Source organism: Montipora foliosa, chromosome 1 (genome assembly GCF_036669935.1).
Source record: "Montipora foliosa isolate CH-2021 chromosome 1, ASM3666993v2, whole genome shotgun sequence".
NCBI lineage: Eukaryota > Metazoa > Cnidaria > Anthozoa > Scleractinia > Acroporidae > Montipora > Montipora foliosa.
In genome coordinates, this window is record NC_090869.1 from 26,725,648 (window position 1) to 26,743,147 (window position 17,500).

Genomic DNA, 17,500 nt, shown 5'->3' on the forward strand with positions numbered 1-17,500 from the left:
TAAGAGTTCAAATAAATTGTTGACATGAGCGTCATATTTAGCAGGGTTGTAACGAGGCATATGGGATCATTGATCAAAGGTCTGAAAAGGGCAGGGATCAAGGATCACAGCTCTGGGATCTGGAATCACAACGCATGGGATCGGGATCACAGTATTTTTCTTGGAATGAGGGATCAGGGATCAAATTTTTGCGGGTTCAGGGATCAAAATTCTCATCATTTTTGGGATCGGGGATCAAAATTTTGGGTAAAAATATCGGATCAGTTACGAAAATATATATCTCGTTACGACCCTGTAGATAGAGTAGGTCAAGACACGGGCAGCTCTGTTTTGCAGTTTTTGCAGTTTGTCCTGCAAAGTCCGCAGTTTCCCCAAACAATATTGCAGTAGTTGAAATGAGGTTGTACTAGGGCCTGATAAATAGAATGTAAGGTCCCATGGGGTACAAGATGCCTGTTTTCACTCACGTGATCAGTAACCTTGTTTTTCCTCCGAAACAAAAGAAAACGTTTGAGTGATAATAGAGCTCAATTCCCGGAGACGTCACATGAAAACACTCTATAGCCGCGAGACGCCAAAGTTATTGAGAGGAATGCGTGACAAACTAAATGTCACGGTAGGGGATCACGCGTGTCGAATGACGCCCGAGTTGGTGCGGAGTGGATGAAGATGAAGGACCCCATGAAGATCTGAACGAGCATGAAATGAGTGAGAAGCTAGCGACTCTGATAAAGGCCAGCAAGAATTTGATAAATGTAGTGACGAAGTCAGTGCAGATGACAACAATTCCCAGGCCAGCAAGATGAATTAGGGACACGGACGAATTGTCTCTTTGGTGCAACGTTGCGATATGGAAGGGCGGTGCCCGGGGGGAAGGGGGGGGGGGGGGGAGACTCCCATATAAAAGGGGAGGGATGCTCATCGTCTCGCTTAGGGATGTAAATTTCGGAATTTGGTCTCACTTACGGTGTTTTGGGCACAACGCAATCATATGTAGCCGTGAAAATATCCTTAGGGTTGCGCGCGAAGAAATATAAAAGTGTATATTTACACTTTTATATTTCTTCAGGCAGGTGAAAGTATTAGATGATAATGTCTTTGCCATCATTAAAAGTCGCTGTATTTTTATATTTTTCTGTGTTATGGATAATGAAGTAAAGTAAAGTGGTGCATTTATGTAGCGCCCTTATCACAACGTCTCAAAGGCGCTTTACAATGATGAATTTACCCCCATGGTCCCTTTTAGGGGTAAGAAAACGCCTGGGCCACGCCCACATTGGTCTCCTTTAAGGGTTTAATGTAAAATTCCCGACTAGCATCCCTCGCCTTTTTATATGGGAGTCCCTCCCCCTCCCCCCCGGAGGCGGTGAGGTTCAATATTCGACTCTTGTTTAAAGTAAGTATCTGTTTATTACCACATTTAAGCTTTGAGCAAGTTCCTGCTGCCATGTCAGGGGCACCCAACGAATCTGTTCCTCACATTATCTGTTCCCCAGAAGAATCTTGCTGGCTGGCCAAAAATACAGGTGTTTCGATGAGCTAGCTGGAAAATTTTGTTATTGATAGAGGTTTTGCCTGGGAATTACTGACTTTTTCTAGCATTTCAAGCCGAGCTGGCTGTAGAAACTCAGAAGTGAGGACGACTAAAAAAAAAAAAAAAAAAAAGAACCCCTTCCCTCAAACATACGAAAGAGTGATTGCGTTTGCGAAAAAAACCTGTTTTGTTCCGGTTTTGTCGCTTTTGTTCGGTCGTTTTGGATCGAGGGATTTGAAAGCGCGCGGAATTCCTGGCTGGGAAATAAATTTGATCGGCTGGCTGGGAAACCAACCAATTTTATCTAGCTGGCTGGGAAATTTATTGTGTGTCTTGCTGGGAAAAAGGAACAGATAATGTTTTCCCAGCAACACTGAAAAACACCTGAAAATGCCTTAATAACATTTATTTTCATTAACTGGGTTATAATAATACATTTTGCAACAAATGGTCGTTGGGTGCCCCTGCCATGTAAAACAAGGAACAAACAGTGCCGGTTAGCTTCCTCAATGCAATCGCATGTTTTAGACCAAGATTAAACATTCCATTCGAATCTCCAAACTGTCAGGTCCTAGTTATCAAATAGAAATGTTCAATTAGAGAGTTTTATTGGAGGTTTCCAGAGCTATAGCTTTTTGCGATTGCAAAATTGAAATTTTAGAGAGGCTTTGTATGCAAATTCTCCTAAGTTAACTTGGCTCCATTACCAGCTGCTTTACGGAAAATAAGTCCACAAAGTCCGGGCTCGAGAGAGCGGCAGAAATAAAGCCTATATGATTTTAGCAGATACTAAAAGATATGAAGGCTTTAGACAAGTCCATGACATTCACAAATACTTTGATGAAATAAAGTGTTAGCGTAGCTTACTCTGTATGTCACCATTGTATCGGTTTTTTGACGCTTTTGTATGCGGTTTTCGGTTTTGCGGTTTTGGACGATTTTTTCTTCGGTTTTGCGGTTTCTAATACACCCCAATGTCCCCCTCCTAAAACAGTGGATAGCGTTGAACTCGCGCGCTTATTGGCTCGTCAAACTCCGGATATCCTGTGCTATTTACCTCCGAGCAACTCAGGAAAAAATGGCCGTCCCGATTTGCATCCGTGTCAAGTGAAGAAAACATCCAAATTAATTTTTTGCGTCATGTTGTGTAATGTTCAAGCTTAACAAATTTGCATTCATGGCTTGAAATGTGATATGCGAGGATTTTTATAAAGATGACACAAATTTGTTTCTTTCTGACAAATGATCATAGGCCGGTGGCCAAGTTTTTATCGTCAGAAAAAGATCTGTTTTGTCATTATAGTGTAAAATGAAGTTTATTTGGGAAGCCAACAATACTTCTTTAACTTCCTGGTTAATCCAATTTATTGCTAAGACTTACTTGTGCGAAGATTGTTTACATTACTCATGCTTTTTGGGAATTTTGAGTGTCATGAAATTACATCATTTTGCGTGACATAGCTCCTTTTAACACGAAGATTTTTCAACAATATATCGCTTTAATGTAAGCCAGAAACATTCAGATAGTAAAAAACTTCATATTTATTAACCATTTCCTTTGCTTTTGTGCTTGTCAGCATTGTGATTTGCGATAATTCGCAAGTCTGTTTTTGTATCTCATAGGTGCTCAGATTTTTAAAAACAAACTCTATGGCCGCTAAACCTCATGATTGTGTAAATAGTTCACCCTGAAGTCAACATAAATACGTTTCTCAGGAACCCGACAAAGAAGGCTTCCTGACCCGACAGATGAAATGTAAATATTCAGTTAAATATTACAACAAAACTAAAAAACTAAAGACGGAAGTTTTTTTTTTTTTTTTTTTTAAAGACGGAAGTTTCTTGGCTAAAAAAAAGTACGTTGTTTTACTCTGAAAACGACGAACGATTAACTTTCCTTTCCGTAGTCCATTCAGTTGAAACAAGGTGATCACGTGCACCTTTATGGTTGCCTAGCCTTTTACTATTAATCCCCGGCTTGTACGGTACTTTTTGGTGCAAACGTAAAGCCAAAAGATTTTTTGATCTGGCATCAGATTAAACTGAAAAGAAGAGAAATTATGAAATGGAAACAACATCTTCAGTCCTTCCTTAGTGTGTGCAATAAACGTTTGCTTAGTGCAACTGCAAGACATGCATGACATGCAGGAAAACGTCCGTCAGAGCAATTTGCAGTTATTTTTTTTGCAGACTATTTAAAGATGAGACGAGTGGGTTTTACTCAAGAGCGTGTTTTGTTATCTTTATTACCAAAGCTTAAAAAACTAAAAGACCTCAAAATGGGAGAGGACATTGCAAAATAATTAAACGTGTGAACGTGTGAGCCAAAGGGTTTCTGCTGGCACGACGCCTAGCTGACCCTTAAAACGGTCGAAATGATCCCTCCCTTGAAAAAATTAACTGGAACGCTGCAGTTCAATACCACCCAACTCAGTGCCATCTTTTTTGAGTAACAAGTATCACAGGCAACCCAGTGTACTTCATAGTGCGTGTAGTTGTATTCGTTCAGCGGGCTCTTCACGTAGTTCTATCGCAATGATAGTGTAGCCGAGTGGTTAGGGTCCGTGCCTTGAGATCCGGGTTCAAGACCGCGTTCTGACCACTCATTGAATTTGTTTCAGGTAGTCCCTGGTCCCATTTCCTGTCGCACTTGTGAAATAGCCAACTGGTTTGCCTCCCGCCAGTTGGGATTCTTAACAATTGTATATGTTAAATGCTCGGAGATATTAGCTACTAGCTACTCTAAAAATCCGAGGGTAAACAAAGTGATTATTTTTATTATTATTAACGTTCGCGTTCCTCATTTTATTTTCTAAGGACAGGCAAGCTTTAGTTTCCTTTATTACACATTAACATGCTGCATTAGTTTTAATCAATTTTCCGAATTCGTGCTCTGACTTCATGATTTGTCTCTTCTGTGGCCTGCCTTTCTCCTGGTCAAACGAGATTCTTCATTGTACTGTCATTTGGAAAAAGAAGTTTGCACTAAAGGTAGGAGTCATCACATCTCGCTACAAAATCTGTAAACTGTAAAGCAAAAACTTAAATGGCCGAAACTTTGCTGTTCTGGGTCTTGGTCGTGTCTGGCCACAGAAACCATGTCCCTGTGTCTACATGAATATTCTTTGGACGATTGAGTTTTGAAGGGTTCGGCTGTTTTTGGAGGTCTGAAAAAGCCCTCTCAGCAAGCAAACACTTTCCTGGTGTAGCAATATTAACCGATCATGCAAATTTGCATCTGTTTTTAAAAGAAACGACAAAGACATTCCCAGCCAAAAACTTTATTGACTTTACATGCAAAAAACATCCAATTTAGTTGCACGCATAAAAACAGGCACAAAATTTTTTCTACCACCGTTTAACAAATTCGTTCTTGACTTTTCAGTGACTTTTGTTTCCAGCTAAATGTTAGCACTTTTAGATCAAATAAGCGATCCTTTCTTATTAGAACCTTTCTTATAAAAACGTTGAGGCTGAGATAAACCAAAATTTTAAGAACGTCCTAAGAACATTCCCAGTGCTGATGAGAGTCAGTTAAGAACGACGGTCTTTATTATGCTCATTTTTTGTGTAAGCAGTATAAACATAAGGTACAATAAATGTATAACTGTAGCTAACTGTATTCTAACAGGAAAATAAACCCAAATTCTTAGGGACACGCCACAGGAAACATTCCTGGTCACGTCCGCGTTGACTTATTGAAATCCTATACCACGTAGCTGTAAAAACGCATTAAGAACGTTTTCAGGCTCAAATCGTCGTCAATAAATAAATCAATAAATCAATAAATCAATAAATCAATCAATCAATCAATCAATTAGAACGTTCAGCAACCCCAAAAATAAGACTTTTTTTTTAAAAAAAGAGTGTGCCTGTTTTGGAGCTGAAACTATTGATCCATCGCTCGAGAACGGTGAAAATAATGGCGGTGATCTTGCCGGGTCTGCGATTTGCTAGGGCCGATTTACACGGTACGATTTCTGTCGCATGCGAGACGGCTTACGACAGACCTTTTAAATGAGCTTGTGGAGAGGTTTTTGCGATCTCGCAAGGGGTTTCAAAACATCAAAACTTGCTCAGTTGCTTAATTAGTGCAGTAGAGCTCCCGTATTATAACCTGCTATTGTAAGGGTTATTGTAAGCAGCTTCTATTGTTTTTAAGTCCAAGTGATAGTTTCAATTGTTTAGTTTTTTGTTTTTGGCAAAGGTAGCGAGAGATGTTACATCACCCAATTAGTGGAGAAGTGTTTCCGATTTGGAGGTTCCAAAACATCGAAACTTTTAAAATGAGCTTGCGGAGAAGTGTTTGCGATCTCGCAAGGGGTTTCAAAACATCAAAACTTGGTCAGTGGCTTAATTAGTGGAGAAGTGCTAGCGAGTTCTTAAGAGGTTCCAAAACATTGAAACTTGTTAAGTACAAAAGCACAAAAAGGATATTGTTAACTCTGTAAAACTGCCCGGAACTTCTTAACGTGGGAAAAGAATTGATGCTTGCTTCAGGTTTGTCTACTTAAATATCGTATGGTATATGTTACCCTAACTGTTGATAGAAGTGTTTGCGATTTTCGTGAGTGTTCGTAAACCTAGAAACGTTTAAAAAGTGAGCTTGCGAAGAAGTGTTGGATTTCATTTTGTAAAATTAAGCCAATACAACTGTAATAGCTATTCAAACATTGACTGATGATATTCTTTTGACTTTTCCACATAGTCCTTTGGAAAGTTGCAACTCAGTATCATATTTTAAGTTTAAGACATATGCCTCTTGCAGGGCTCGAAAAAGGTAAGGGGTTTTACTTTATCTCATCGTGTACAGGCAGTTTACAACAGCGACTGAAAAAATACTGACTGAAAAGACGGAAATTGCTCTCAACGAAAGAAGTTTCTGAATTCTCCGACATTTTGTCATGGCTACTCTAGCAACCGTTGCGGAAGAATGAACTCCAATCGCCTCTTTAAAGTGACCTCATTACTGGGTTGTCAGTATGGCAATCCCAGTCGGAAAGTGGGTGGCATTTGTTGGGTGTTTTTCTTTTTTTACCGGGTTGCCGTATGGCAATCCCAGTCGGAAAAAGGGTGGCATTTGTTGGGTGTTTTTTTTCCGTGTCGGTAAGTCTTGCCTGTCCCTCCCCTGCTAAGTGGTGTCTTTGTGCATAGAGCCTTCTGCTCGTATTTTCTTAGGATAGAGAGGGTAGTGGAAATGCGTAGATTTCTCTGGTGGACACAGTAGAATGATAAACTTAAAGTGCAATGGCGTCGAAAGTCATGTAACGCGAATGGCGTTTTCGTGGATCTTTAAACAAAATATACCCTTATGGAGCTCAATAATGGAAAGTCAGTTGGATAAACTAGGTAGGCGGTGAAAACAAATACCTGGAATCGTAAAAGCGACGAGTAATGGACTTCGACAACAATCTATTGCCCGTCGAGCCGAAATCAAAGTGAGCTGTATTTCTAATATTTTATTAAGAGTGTGCTGTTATGTAGAACACTGAAACCAAATGAAAAATTCTCTGGTATAAAAGCGACGAGTACTGGACTTCGACAACAATCTTTCGCCCGTCGAGCCGAAATCAAAGTGAGCTGTATTTCCAATATTTTATCACGAGTGTAGTTTTATGTACAACACTGAAACCAAATGGAAAATTATCTGGTAACTTATGGGTTCAACAAAGTCAGGTAAAAAAAATAATTGGAAATGTGACAGTCAAGAATTATTTGAAAGAAAGCTTGTCGACTATTTTGTGCATCATTGTTCAAGGAAAAGGTTCTTCAGGAAAGGGTTTGAACCTGAAGTACATGGTAATTTGACACGATTGAGTTTCTTGTCTTCACGCACACAATGAAATATGAAGAGGTTTTTGCCTCTAAGAGCAAATATGTTGTTTGATTCAATAAATTTTTCGCTGGAAAAGGATTCTGTGGTATTTTCTGCCTTTGTGAATTATAATATCATGCTGTGTATTGAATTTTCGAGCTTAAGGTTGAAATGTGATATGGCAGAATTTTTTTAGTGTTGCTCTGTAAGCAGGAAGGGTTCACGAAAATAAACAGGTCTGTTGGAAGCGTGCTTGAGTTTCCACAAAATGAGCCCCAAAATCAGGGAAAAATTGTGACGCCTTGGAATAATAAAGTAGCTGCTATTTCCAAGATGAATTTTGACTTTGCGTAAACAAATGGTCAACCTCAAGAGTTGGGCGATTGTGATCTTTGTTTTGACTTCGCTCATTTTATTATCAAACTTTATAACACTTGATAGAAAAAGAAACTTACAAAAACACGGTATCTTGCCATCATTTGACACAGATGCTTCACTGTTTGGCCAGTAAACATGCCGCGGTAACTTAATCACGGCGCCCGCTGAATTCCGGCCACGTCACTTTCGATTTTGCGATTTATTTGTGCGGCCAAAAGTAGAATAACAAAATTGAACGTAGCAAAAATCTCCCAAAATGTTTGTCGCTGATCGTAACTTTTTATATTCTATATTCACGGTTCAAAATTAATGTAAACTTCCCTCTGCTCTTTCTAAAAACTGTGTATCAATAGTTATTTACTTTTTTCATCAATATTTGTTTTGCATAAAGCAAGCTAACAAAATCTGTACCTTGCTGAGTTCGCATTTGTTAGCGTTAATAGTATTTTCGGTCCGATGCTTCCGTTTTATGAAGGGGTATGTTGTTTGGGTCACCCATCCAGATACTAACCCCGTGGGACAGGGAGAACTTCGGTGAACTTCGGTGAACTTCGGTGAACTTCGGTGAACTTCGGTGAACTTTAGTATTACAAAGTTGTCAGATGCTCAGAGGGCACGCTTCAACTTGTGGTGAAAAGAAGTTGTGAGGGAACTTGAAAATTATCAACATGTCAGCCCAGAAGCCAATGTTTCTCGCTTCTCTTTTATTTGTTATTCTTCAGAGACTGGAATGCTGTAGTTCAATACCACACAATTCAGTGCCTTCTGATTTTCTGTAACACGTACCACAGGCAACCCAGTGTATGCTTCACGGAAGCATCTCGTTCCAGAGGAAAAAATGCCAAGAAAGCTTATTATCATTGATCACCGAAAAGCCCCTCAGGGAATTGTTCAATAAAGTTTCATTTAGTTTCATTTCATCACCAGTAAGGGGGGTATTTTGCATGAAACCGGGACCAACTCAGTCCGGGATGTGTTCGTATCGGCCTCCGCACATTTCTTTCTATGCGTTTCTATGAGACCGGCCTGACAATGAACTCAGGCCGGTCTGACTTCGTCTCGGTTGCTGGACCGAGACGAGAAATTCTCGTACCGGTCTCATGTAAATGACAACAAATCTCAGACCGGGTCCAGAAATTTCAAGCCTGTATGCTTTTGGGTCAGCCGTATATTTATTAGACAAAACATATCCGCTCATCCCGAAATCAGGCACCAAGCATTTCGTCCCGGTCTCATGTATACCGGTACAAGTTCATAGCGGTCTGAGTTCGTCCCGGTCTCATGTAAATTCCCCCCTAAGATGATGCCCTTGTGTGTGCGTGATTAGGACAGGAAGCAGACGGTGTAAATCAGTGGTGTGGAATGCAATTATTGCCTAATAAAATTATTGTCATGCACGAGGGTCGATCCTGGGTCCATTTCTCTTTCTGATTTACATAAACAGACGAGCCATAAAATAAACCAGAAATTAGCTATTTTGGAACAATTTCTCTACCTGCTGCGTAGTTATGCAAACCCTCGACTGCGTCTCGGGTTTGCATAACTGTCTCGAATTCTCCCAACGTTCCCTCGTGTTTAGATGAGGCTATGGAAACTCGGAAAACGTCCTTTACTGCTTTAATGGTTGTGAACCAACAAATTAACGCTGAATTTAAATTAGACGAAATTTAAACCAAGACAAAACATTAATCAGAAGTTTCATCTTCCTCTTAAAGTAGCAGACTAGTATCTTGATCAGCCTTACAGCATCAAATACTTGGGATTAGTTTCTGACTGTTTCTAGTCATTGCAGCCAGGATAGTTTATATTATGGACCAAGAGAATTTATAAAATAACAAGGATGGTACCCGCACTTTCATTGGTCAATAGCTGTATCTAGATGAGAGTATGAAAACACGGCTGTGACATCACACGAATTTTGATTGGTTATGTATTGTCAAACGCGCGTTTGGATTGGCTGGTAAGAAATATGAGCGTGTATCAAGAAAATCTGTTTCAATCAAGAAGTGAAAAAACCCAGCAATTTCCTTCATTTGTCTAATTATCTTTGAGAAATATTTTATAAAAGCAACAGAGGACTTTTTTCCGTGTCTCCATAGCCTCATCTAAACACTCAGGGGAGTTGGGAGAATTCTTGACCATAACTGTCTCGAATTCTCCAAACTCCGCCTCGTGTTTAGATGAGGCTATGGAAACACACCGGAAACGTCCTCTATTGCTTAAATCGTTCTCACTATTTTATACGCTAAACACGTATTTGGTCAAACAGAAAGTCTTGGACACCAGGAAATATCTCTGTACCTATGATGAGCGAAAAAATAAATGTTGCGTTGTTTAGCTTCAGTAGTGAAGTACTAGCTTCAAATTCTAACTAGATGTAAAACAATTGCAATGTGCACAATAGCATTTGCCTTTAAAGAGTGTGATGACTAACTGAAAAGTGTTGTAAGTTACCGTCACTTCCTGTTATTTTTGTGGATTGCTTTTAATTTCGACCAGGAATCAGTCTAGTCAAGATCCAACACTGGTGGGATGATAGGCGAGGCCTCATCTGTTGGCACAAGTGTCCATTCAAGCGTTCTTTCGTATCCTGTCAACATACTAACTCGGCGACAATTGAGTGCCCACCTGAACGGAGATACCGTGTTCTCGTTTTTGATGAAGTCTCGAATTTGAAGCCCCATCGAAGAAGCGAGAGATTTCACAGAGGGAATTTTCTTCTTCCCTTTAAATGAAGCGAGTTCTTTGTCAGGGCATGACGCAAGAAGGGACGCTCTCAGAAACATCAGGAATTCGCTAGTCAAATTCAAGTATTCCACAACTGCGGGCACGCCGGAATACGCAAGTTCAGGATTTCCAGTGTCCCGCAGAGCTCTTTTGCAGAGGTCATCTACGCAGATTCTGTACGGCAACACAAGACTGATGAATTCCGGCATAAAATCCCAAATCCAGTTTTCAGTTTCAGTTAATATGACGGCATGAGAATTGGACGTGTTCAAAAAGTCTTTCAATTTTCTCAGCAAAACGGCAAGGGGGTAATAGTCCCATAAGTTGGATATTGCAATGCGGTCATATGTGAGATCGGGAGGCAGCCAGGCCTCGATATTAGCAACGTCGCACAGAAGGAAACGGAACCTCAACTGGTCTGTTTTCAGTTTTTGAAAGGACTTTTGCAGAATACCGGACAAGTAGATGGTGTACATCTTTGTCAGAGAGGTTGAGTAGCAGGATTTCTTTATTTCTCGGTAATCCCATCCGGTGAATGGAAGCACATCCGTCGGTATGCTGTAATGAAAATTGCGGTCAGCGGTAAATTGATTAGCTCCTCTACCCGTTAAAGTAACGTTTTGTCGGGTCAACTCTGGGGCGTTTCCTGATGAATGAAATATACCTGTGTCAAGAAAATGTTGAGCGGACTTTCTATGCTCTGTTGGGATTGCATGCATGTATACGTCAACGCCATCCGTTCGTTTTGGATCGGAGGAATTAGCCTCTTGTCTCGAATCTTCCACCCACGACCCTTTGCGTTTTGACAAGCGAAGCCATTCGGTCCAAACGATCTGTAGCTGGCTGAGGTGTTCTGTAGGAACCATCATGAGACCTCCAGTAAGCTTGAATAGTTCATTTGTAGTCACGAGGTCTTGAAGAGCACACGTCAGGTCATCAGAATCTTGTGCAGAAATGCGAACCGAGTACCAAATTCGGACCACTCTTTCGCATATAGCATTTCCTCCTGCAAAGAGTGCAACAAGCGTCTGAGTGAAACTGATTTATGGTAGATTAACTATCGAACCGTCCTCTCGTTCTTAGACAACCTGACCTCAGCAGTGTTAGCTTCGAGAAATACAACCATTTATGAGACAATTCAAGACATAGTGACTTCAATCAGTGAGTAGAAACTCCCCTTTTTATCCCAGAAGGATCACGAAAAAGAGACTGCTGATGATAGCGAAAAAAAACTTTCATTTGCGGCCTCGATAGAAGGCGATATCTACTCATGATACATTACTGGTTTATTTGACAGTTTCTGCCTCAGACCAAATCGTACAAATGAACATAACGCAGAGCATGAAATCTGAAATAAAATACGAAGAACTGTTGATGACGTGCTTGTTTCAAGCGATCATGATGACGATTCATTAGCCTTAAGAGAAAATAACATTTTGTTGACCGAGTAATATGATTGTGCTGTAGGACATTTGGGGGAGTTTGTGAAACGTGAAGAAGAAACTAAGCTTTGAAAAGGTCAAGTTTCGCCAGTATTGCTATTACTTAATGTTGTCATTATCTGGGTCAGTTTCATTGAGATAGAAACTCCAAATATACTAATGAAGCCTTTCAGACACTAGCCTTGATAAATGGTATAGACAAACAAATAAATTGATAAATACCTTTGTATAGCATGTAGAGAAGCAAAACTGTTCGAGCGAGAGTACATGGACAAATGTCGTTTAACACGAATGTCACTGGCTGCTTATAAGTCTCAGGCAACGAAGCAATGGTGAGCAACACATTCCGAGGATCACCAACTCCACATAATAACAGAGATAGCGGATTAGGACAGATTTCTCCCTCATTCATGGGCAAGTTGAGCAGATCCGCGGCTGGAAAATTACCCCAGTAATAGGTAGCTATGAGACCAACGTTACTCTCCTTTAGCTTGTGAAATTTTTTAATGTCCTCGACCAATGCAAGCGTTCTTTCAACAGTGTCTTGGCACTTACGTTTGTGACATGCCCAGTGTTTCCTTTGGCATTCTACGCTACAATAGGCGGCATCCAAACAGTTTGTGCACTGCATTGTTCTCGATTGTTCAGTACCGCAGCTTAAACACATTCTCTTAAGGTTTGCCGAATCGCAGTCTGGCTTGTGTCGCCATTTATCCTGTTTCTGACATTCCTTTGTGCAGTAAAAAGCCACTTTGCATCGTGAACAATGCTGAGTGCAGGCTTCCCCACAACGCCAACAATGCTTAGCTTTGTTCATGATCTCTATTTCATGTTTGATAATTCGGAGTTATTTGCAATACTTACCAAAAGCTCTCAACATTAGTCACCAGCATGACTGAAGTAGCTTATTCCAGCAAGCAAACATAATCTATTCACATTGCAATAACAATTGTGGCTGCATTGGCATGAACATTGAAGAACAGCAAACTGTGAAGAAATTATTTGAGGAATCATTAAGTTTCAAAATGTCTTAAAAATTTCCAAGTTCTATAACATTACACCGTGAGGCTAACTTTTGGGAAACCTGCAGCATGATTGGCTATATTTATTTATTTATCTTTTTCTTTCTTTCTTCATTTAAATGTTGACTTTTTACTGCTAATGTGTTTGATGCTTCACCTATCTCTGAATCTACTCAGTAGGACTGCAGATCAGCCTCTGGGTTATGCCCAAACAATAAAGTCAGTTTCTCTTAAGTTCCTAAGACCTTTCATAGTATAATGTCTGTGATGGTCTGTACTCTCAAAATGTTTTCAATCCTGGGGATCACAGTACAATAGTTGTGTCTATTTTTGTCTTAGCAAAACAACTACCAATTTAGGGAGTGACATTCTGTTTAACTAAATTTCATGTTACATAAAACCCTCTCACATTTTAGGTGGAAACCACTGTCACAATTACTAAATAAAATTTTATACCAATTTAATTAACACGCACTTAACTGTCTCAAGTGACTGAGACTCAAATAAGTAGAACTCCTTTATTGCACAGTTTAGTTGACTCTGCCAGTGGACTACTGAAACACTGCAGACTTTTTGTATTTTAAGCTATCAAGATAAACCACTGGTTTACAAGTCATGATATTTTGATCACAGGTCTCTGCAGAAGAAACAAACACTTAACTCTTGCTTTGTTAATAGTAATCTGAGTAACATCTCAGTGTACACAACAAAGTTGTGAGTAAATTTAAACCAAGTGATAGAGATTTTACACAATGGAAAATCAATCAGGCACATGTATTCATGGTCCTTGGCAGCGTCCCCTGGGATGATCCCGTCTGGGCTTCTTGCCTATTTGGCAATTCCTTGTTCTTCCACCTGTTCTTGAATTAGAGGCTACAATACAACTTCATCCGGGACTGTGATGTTCTAAATGCAAACTTTCTTGCTCTGCACCTTCCATGAAAAAAATAGAAATATTCAGTTTAGTGTTTGTAAACTTAAACAAAATAATTGAGATGAAGTACAGTAATGATAGCATTACATCTCTAAAGACATTTATCAGAGAGAAATAAATGATTATCAAAGATTATGAGAGATTATGAGCATTAATTTAGAACTGTGGTTAGGGTTAGGATGTCTCATCATACAATGTATAAGCTTCATACAGTCACATTCCTTCATGTAAAGGTAAAAAAACTAACTACCGTAATACATCGATATGATAAGCTCAACTGTGTTTCAAATGATAGCTTACATGTTGGCTCACATAAGAGGTTCGATTTACTCACCTACAGCTAAGCTTCATGTGTATTTGGCGATCAAAGAGCGTTGCAGAAAAAACTACACATGACTACAGACATCATTACACTAAAGCAAAACTACACACAAAAGACGGAAAAATGATGTAGTCTTTATAGTGCGTGCGATTGGATGTTTATGCAAATAATAACCAAAAAGCTACATGTAAGCTTATGTTAAGTTTCTTACTTGTCTTTTACTGCCTTCACTGAGGGCTCCTGGTACTGCGTTGGAACTGCTCCCCGTGTTAAAATAGCACGAATTTGGGCTCCTTCCTCCATGCCGCTGAGAACTGATAATTTCCGCGAGTAACAAATTTCTTCAAAATGGGCAGAACATAGTGAGGAATACTTCGACTGTGGTTCAAAATTATGGCGATGTTTTCGGACAAACTTCACCCATTTGTCCCTGACAACTGGATTACAGGAAACTGATGCATTCGTATGCGGTCGTATTCCCGTAGTGTTGCTCGAATTCGTAGAACTTTGATTGTTAGAGCCACGGCAAAATCTCACTTCTCTTCGTACTTTCACACTCAACGCCTAGTCTTGTCCACAACACTACGTCATCAGGCTACGTGACCGGACATTTTGGCCACGCAAACTTTGAAAAAGTGTCTTCAGAATGTTGAACTTTCAAAATATTAAAAAACTGATTTCGCTTCATATGCACTTTAATGCCGTCGGCCAATTCAAGCGTTCTATCAACATTGTCTCGGCAGTTATGCATCAGTCAATTCCAGCAGTGCCCATCCCCCCCCCCCCCCCGGGCTAACCCCAGGGCATTAGCATTTTTTTTTTTAAATGGGCAAGTTCCCCGGGGTGGGGACACATAAGCTGTCTAAATGCCCCGGGGTGGGGACGAAGAAAGAGGGCAAATGCCCCGCCCCCGGGATCGAAATAGCCGTATTCACGTCGGTGATCGTTTTTTGATAAACCAAATATAGTTCACCTTGTCGCTATGAAGAATCAAGACATTTTAAATGACGATGAATCGCATTTTAAGCTCGCACGATTTGTCTTGAAGATCGCATCATTTGAATTTGCAAACCTTCTGTATTTTAACTCCACTTTCATGAATCGAATTTAAAAATTGCTAGGCTAGTTTTGAATGCGAAATGCGAAGTAGTCGTGTTTACGCATTCTTCACGTCAGTGATTATTTTGTGATATTAGTTCACCTGGTCGCTTTTATATATTCATATGCTTACAAGTATAAATGAAGAAATACCTAAAATTGAGAAAACATACCTTTAGAAACATCCACAAGTTTTTCGAGTCCGTGACGGACAAGCCAGTCTTTAACGAAGGCCTCGTCTTTTCCGATAAACTCTTCCATGTTAATTCGAAAACACGTGCGTCAAATGCCCGGGGGTCGCCCGGGGTAGGCTAATGCCTAACACCCGGGCCACGATAAAATTGCGAATGCCCCACCCCCGGGACTGACAATTTGAGCAAATACCCCGCGGTTGCCCGGTGGGGGGGGATGGGCACCGCTGGAATTGATTGATGCATTAAGTTTGTGGTGTGCCCAGTGGTTTCTTTGGCATTCTTCGCTACAATAGGCGGCATCCATACAGTTTGTGCACTGCATTGTTCTCGATCGTTCAATACCACAGCTCAAACACGTTCTCTTAAGGTTGGCCGAGTCGCAATCTGGCTTATGTCGCCATATGTCTTTTTTCTGACATTCCTTTGTGCAATACAAAGCCACTCTGCATCGTCAACATTGCTGAGTGCAGGCTTCTCCACAACGCCAATGCTCATGATCTCTAAATCAGGTTTGATAAATCGGAGTTACGTGCAATATTTACGAATAACACTCAAAACTAGTCACCAGCATCACTGAAGTAGCTTATTCCGACAAGCAAAAATAATATATTCTCATTTCCCAGAATTTCGTAAGTACTTACAAAAGAGGTACCCCTCCGGTGTGAGTGCAGCTGTAACATCATACCTCTTCAATTTCTCGGAGCTCGGAGTAATTTGTTTCAATTGCATAATTATGATATGGACTTTACTGAACCTATCTTTTAATCATGCTTAATATAGTACATATTTTTGTAACTTGCCATTACACCAAGACATTCTGGGCAGAAGTTATAAAATGGATGGGCAACCTAGATATTGAAATTGAACCTCTTTCTAATAAGGACATAAAGTTCGGTATAATGGATTGTAAAAGAGTTGATTTATTTGTAACTGAACCATATTCTGTTGATTGCGAAAAAATATATTTATTCCTGTAGATGTAATAAAACCAAACCATCCATTATAGTATTAAACGCCAGGATTTAGATGATCTACCGACTTGAAATGATGGTCGCCAAATCTTGTAACAAGTTGCCCATCCATCTTGAAAAATGGGGCAAGTATATTGAAAACTAATGCAATAAAATCTTGTACTACGCTTGTCATTATTATGTTAAAACGAGAGAGTGTGTGTAATATATGTAAAGAGGTACACTGTGTATTGCATGTGTATGTATTTCTAAGTGAGTATTGTAAGTAACTTCTACAATGAAATTAAAATAAAATACAAAACATATATATATATATATATATATATATATATATATATATATTACAAGAGGTGGTTATTGGTCATCGTGGAGTCTCTTACAAAACGCAGAGCCCTAATCCACGGAGTACCCCATGGAGTACCTAAAAGGGTTTATTAAAAGAGACACATTGCGCCTTTTGAGAACAAACTCAGTCAAAGAAACCTACGCGTCACTTAAGGACGGTGCTATTGTTATTGCGCACACGTTCTGCGCATCTCGAGATACAGTGTACTCGGATTTCCTATTGCTGGTGCTTATTAAAAATACAGGGATATTTTTGCGGGGTTTAAAACTATGCGGAGAAAGCAGAACTTAGCGACTGATCTTGGTATCCAAAAAGAAAATTAGGGGTAACCAAGCATTTTTCAGAGATAATTGAGCTTCCATTTGGAAAAGAACGCCAAACATTGCTTCGTACTTTAAAGCTTTTTACAAATATTGTTGATAAATTATCTTCGAAAAATGCGTGGTTACCCACAATTTTCTTTTTGGATTTTAATAGCACTTGTTAAGATCTGCTTTTCCCGCATATTCAGTAAAACGCGCAAAAATACCTTTTTATTAGTAGGCACCGTCCTTAAACGAAATTTTCAATCCCGTGTTTACTCGAACGAGGTTATCATCACAACCATAATGGCTGAAATCAATTTCTCAGAAAGGAAAGAAGCTCTACAAACCAAAAGCAGGACGTCATCATACAGAATGTTTCCTCTGGTTACTTATAAAATTTGGGTTTTATCAG

At 39.8% G+C, this 17,500-nt stretch overlaps 1 protein-coding gene across 1 annotated transcript in view; it reads right to left on the bottom strand.

The window, feature by feature from the left end:
* Positions 1-7,749: 7,749 nt before the first annotated feature.
* LOC137995418 (uncharacterized) overlaps positions 7,750-17,500 on the bottom strand; it is a 15,971-nt gene continuing 6,220 nt past the window's right edge. The window contains exons 2-3 of the mRNA XM_068840974.1: positions 12,119-12,883; positions 7,750-11,460 (exon numbers count right to left, since the gene is read on the bottom strand). Of these exons, the coding sequence (XP_068697075.1) occupies positions 10,235-11,460; positions 12,119-12,713 (1,821 nt within the window). The 5' untranslated portion in view covers positions 12,714-12,883 and the 3' untranslated portion in view covers positions 7,750-10,234. The remainder of the gene's footprint in view (positions 11,461-12,118; positions 12,884-17,500) is intronic.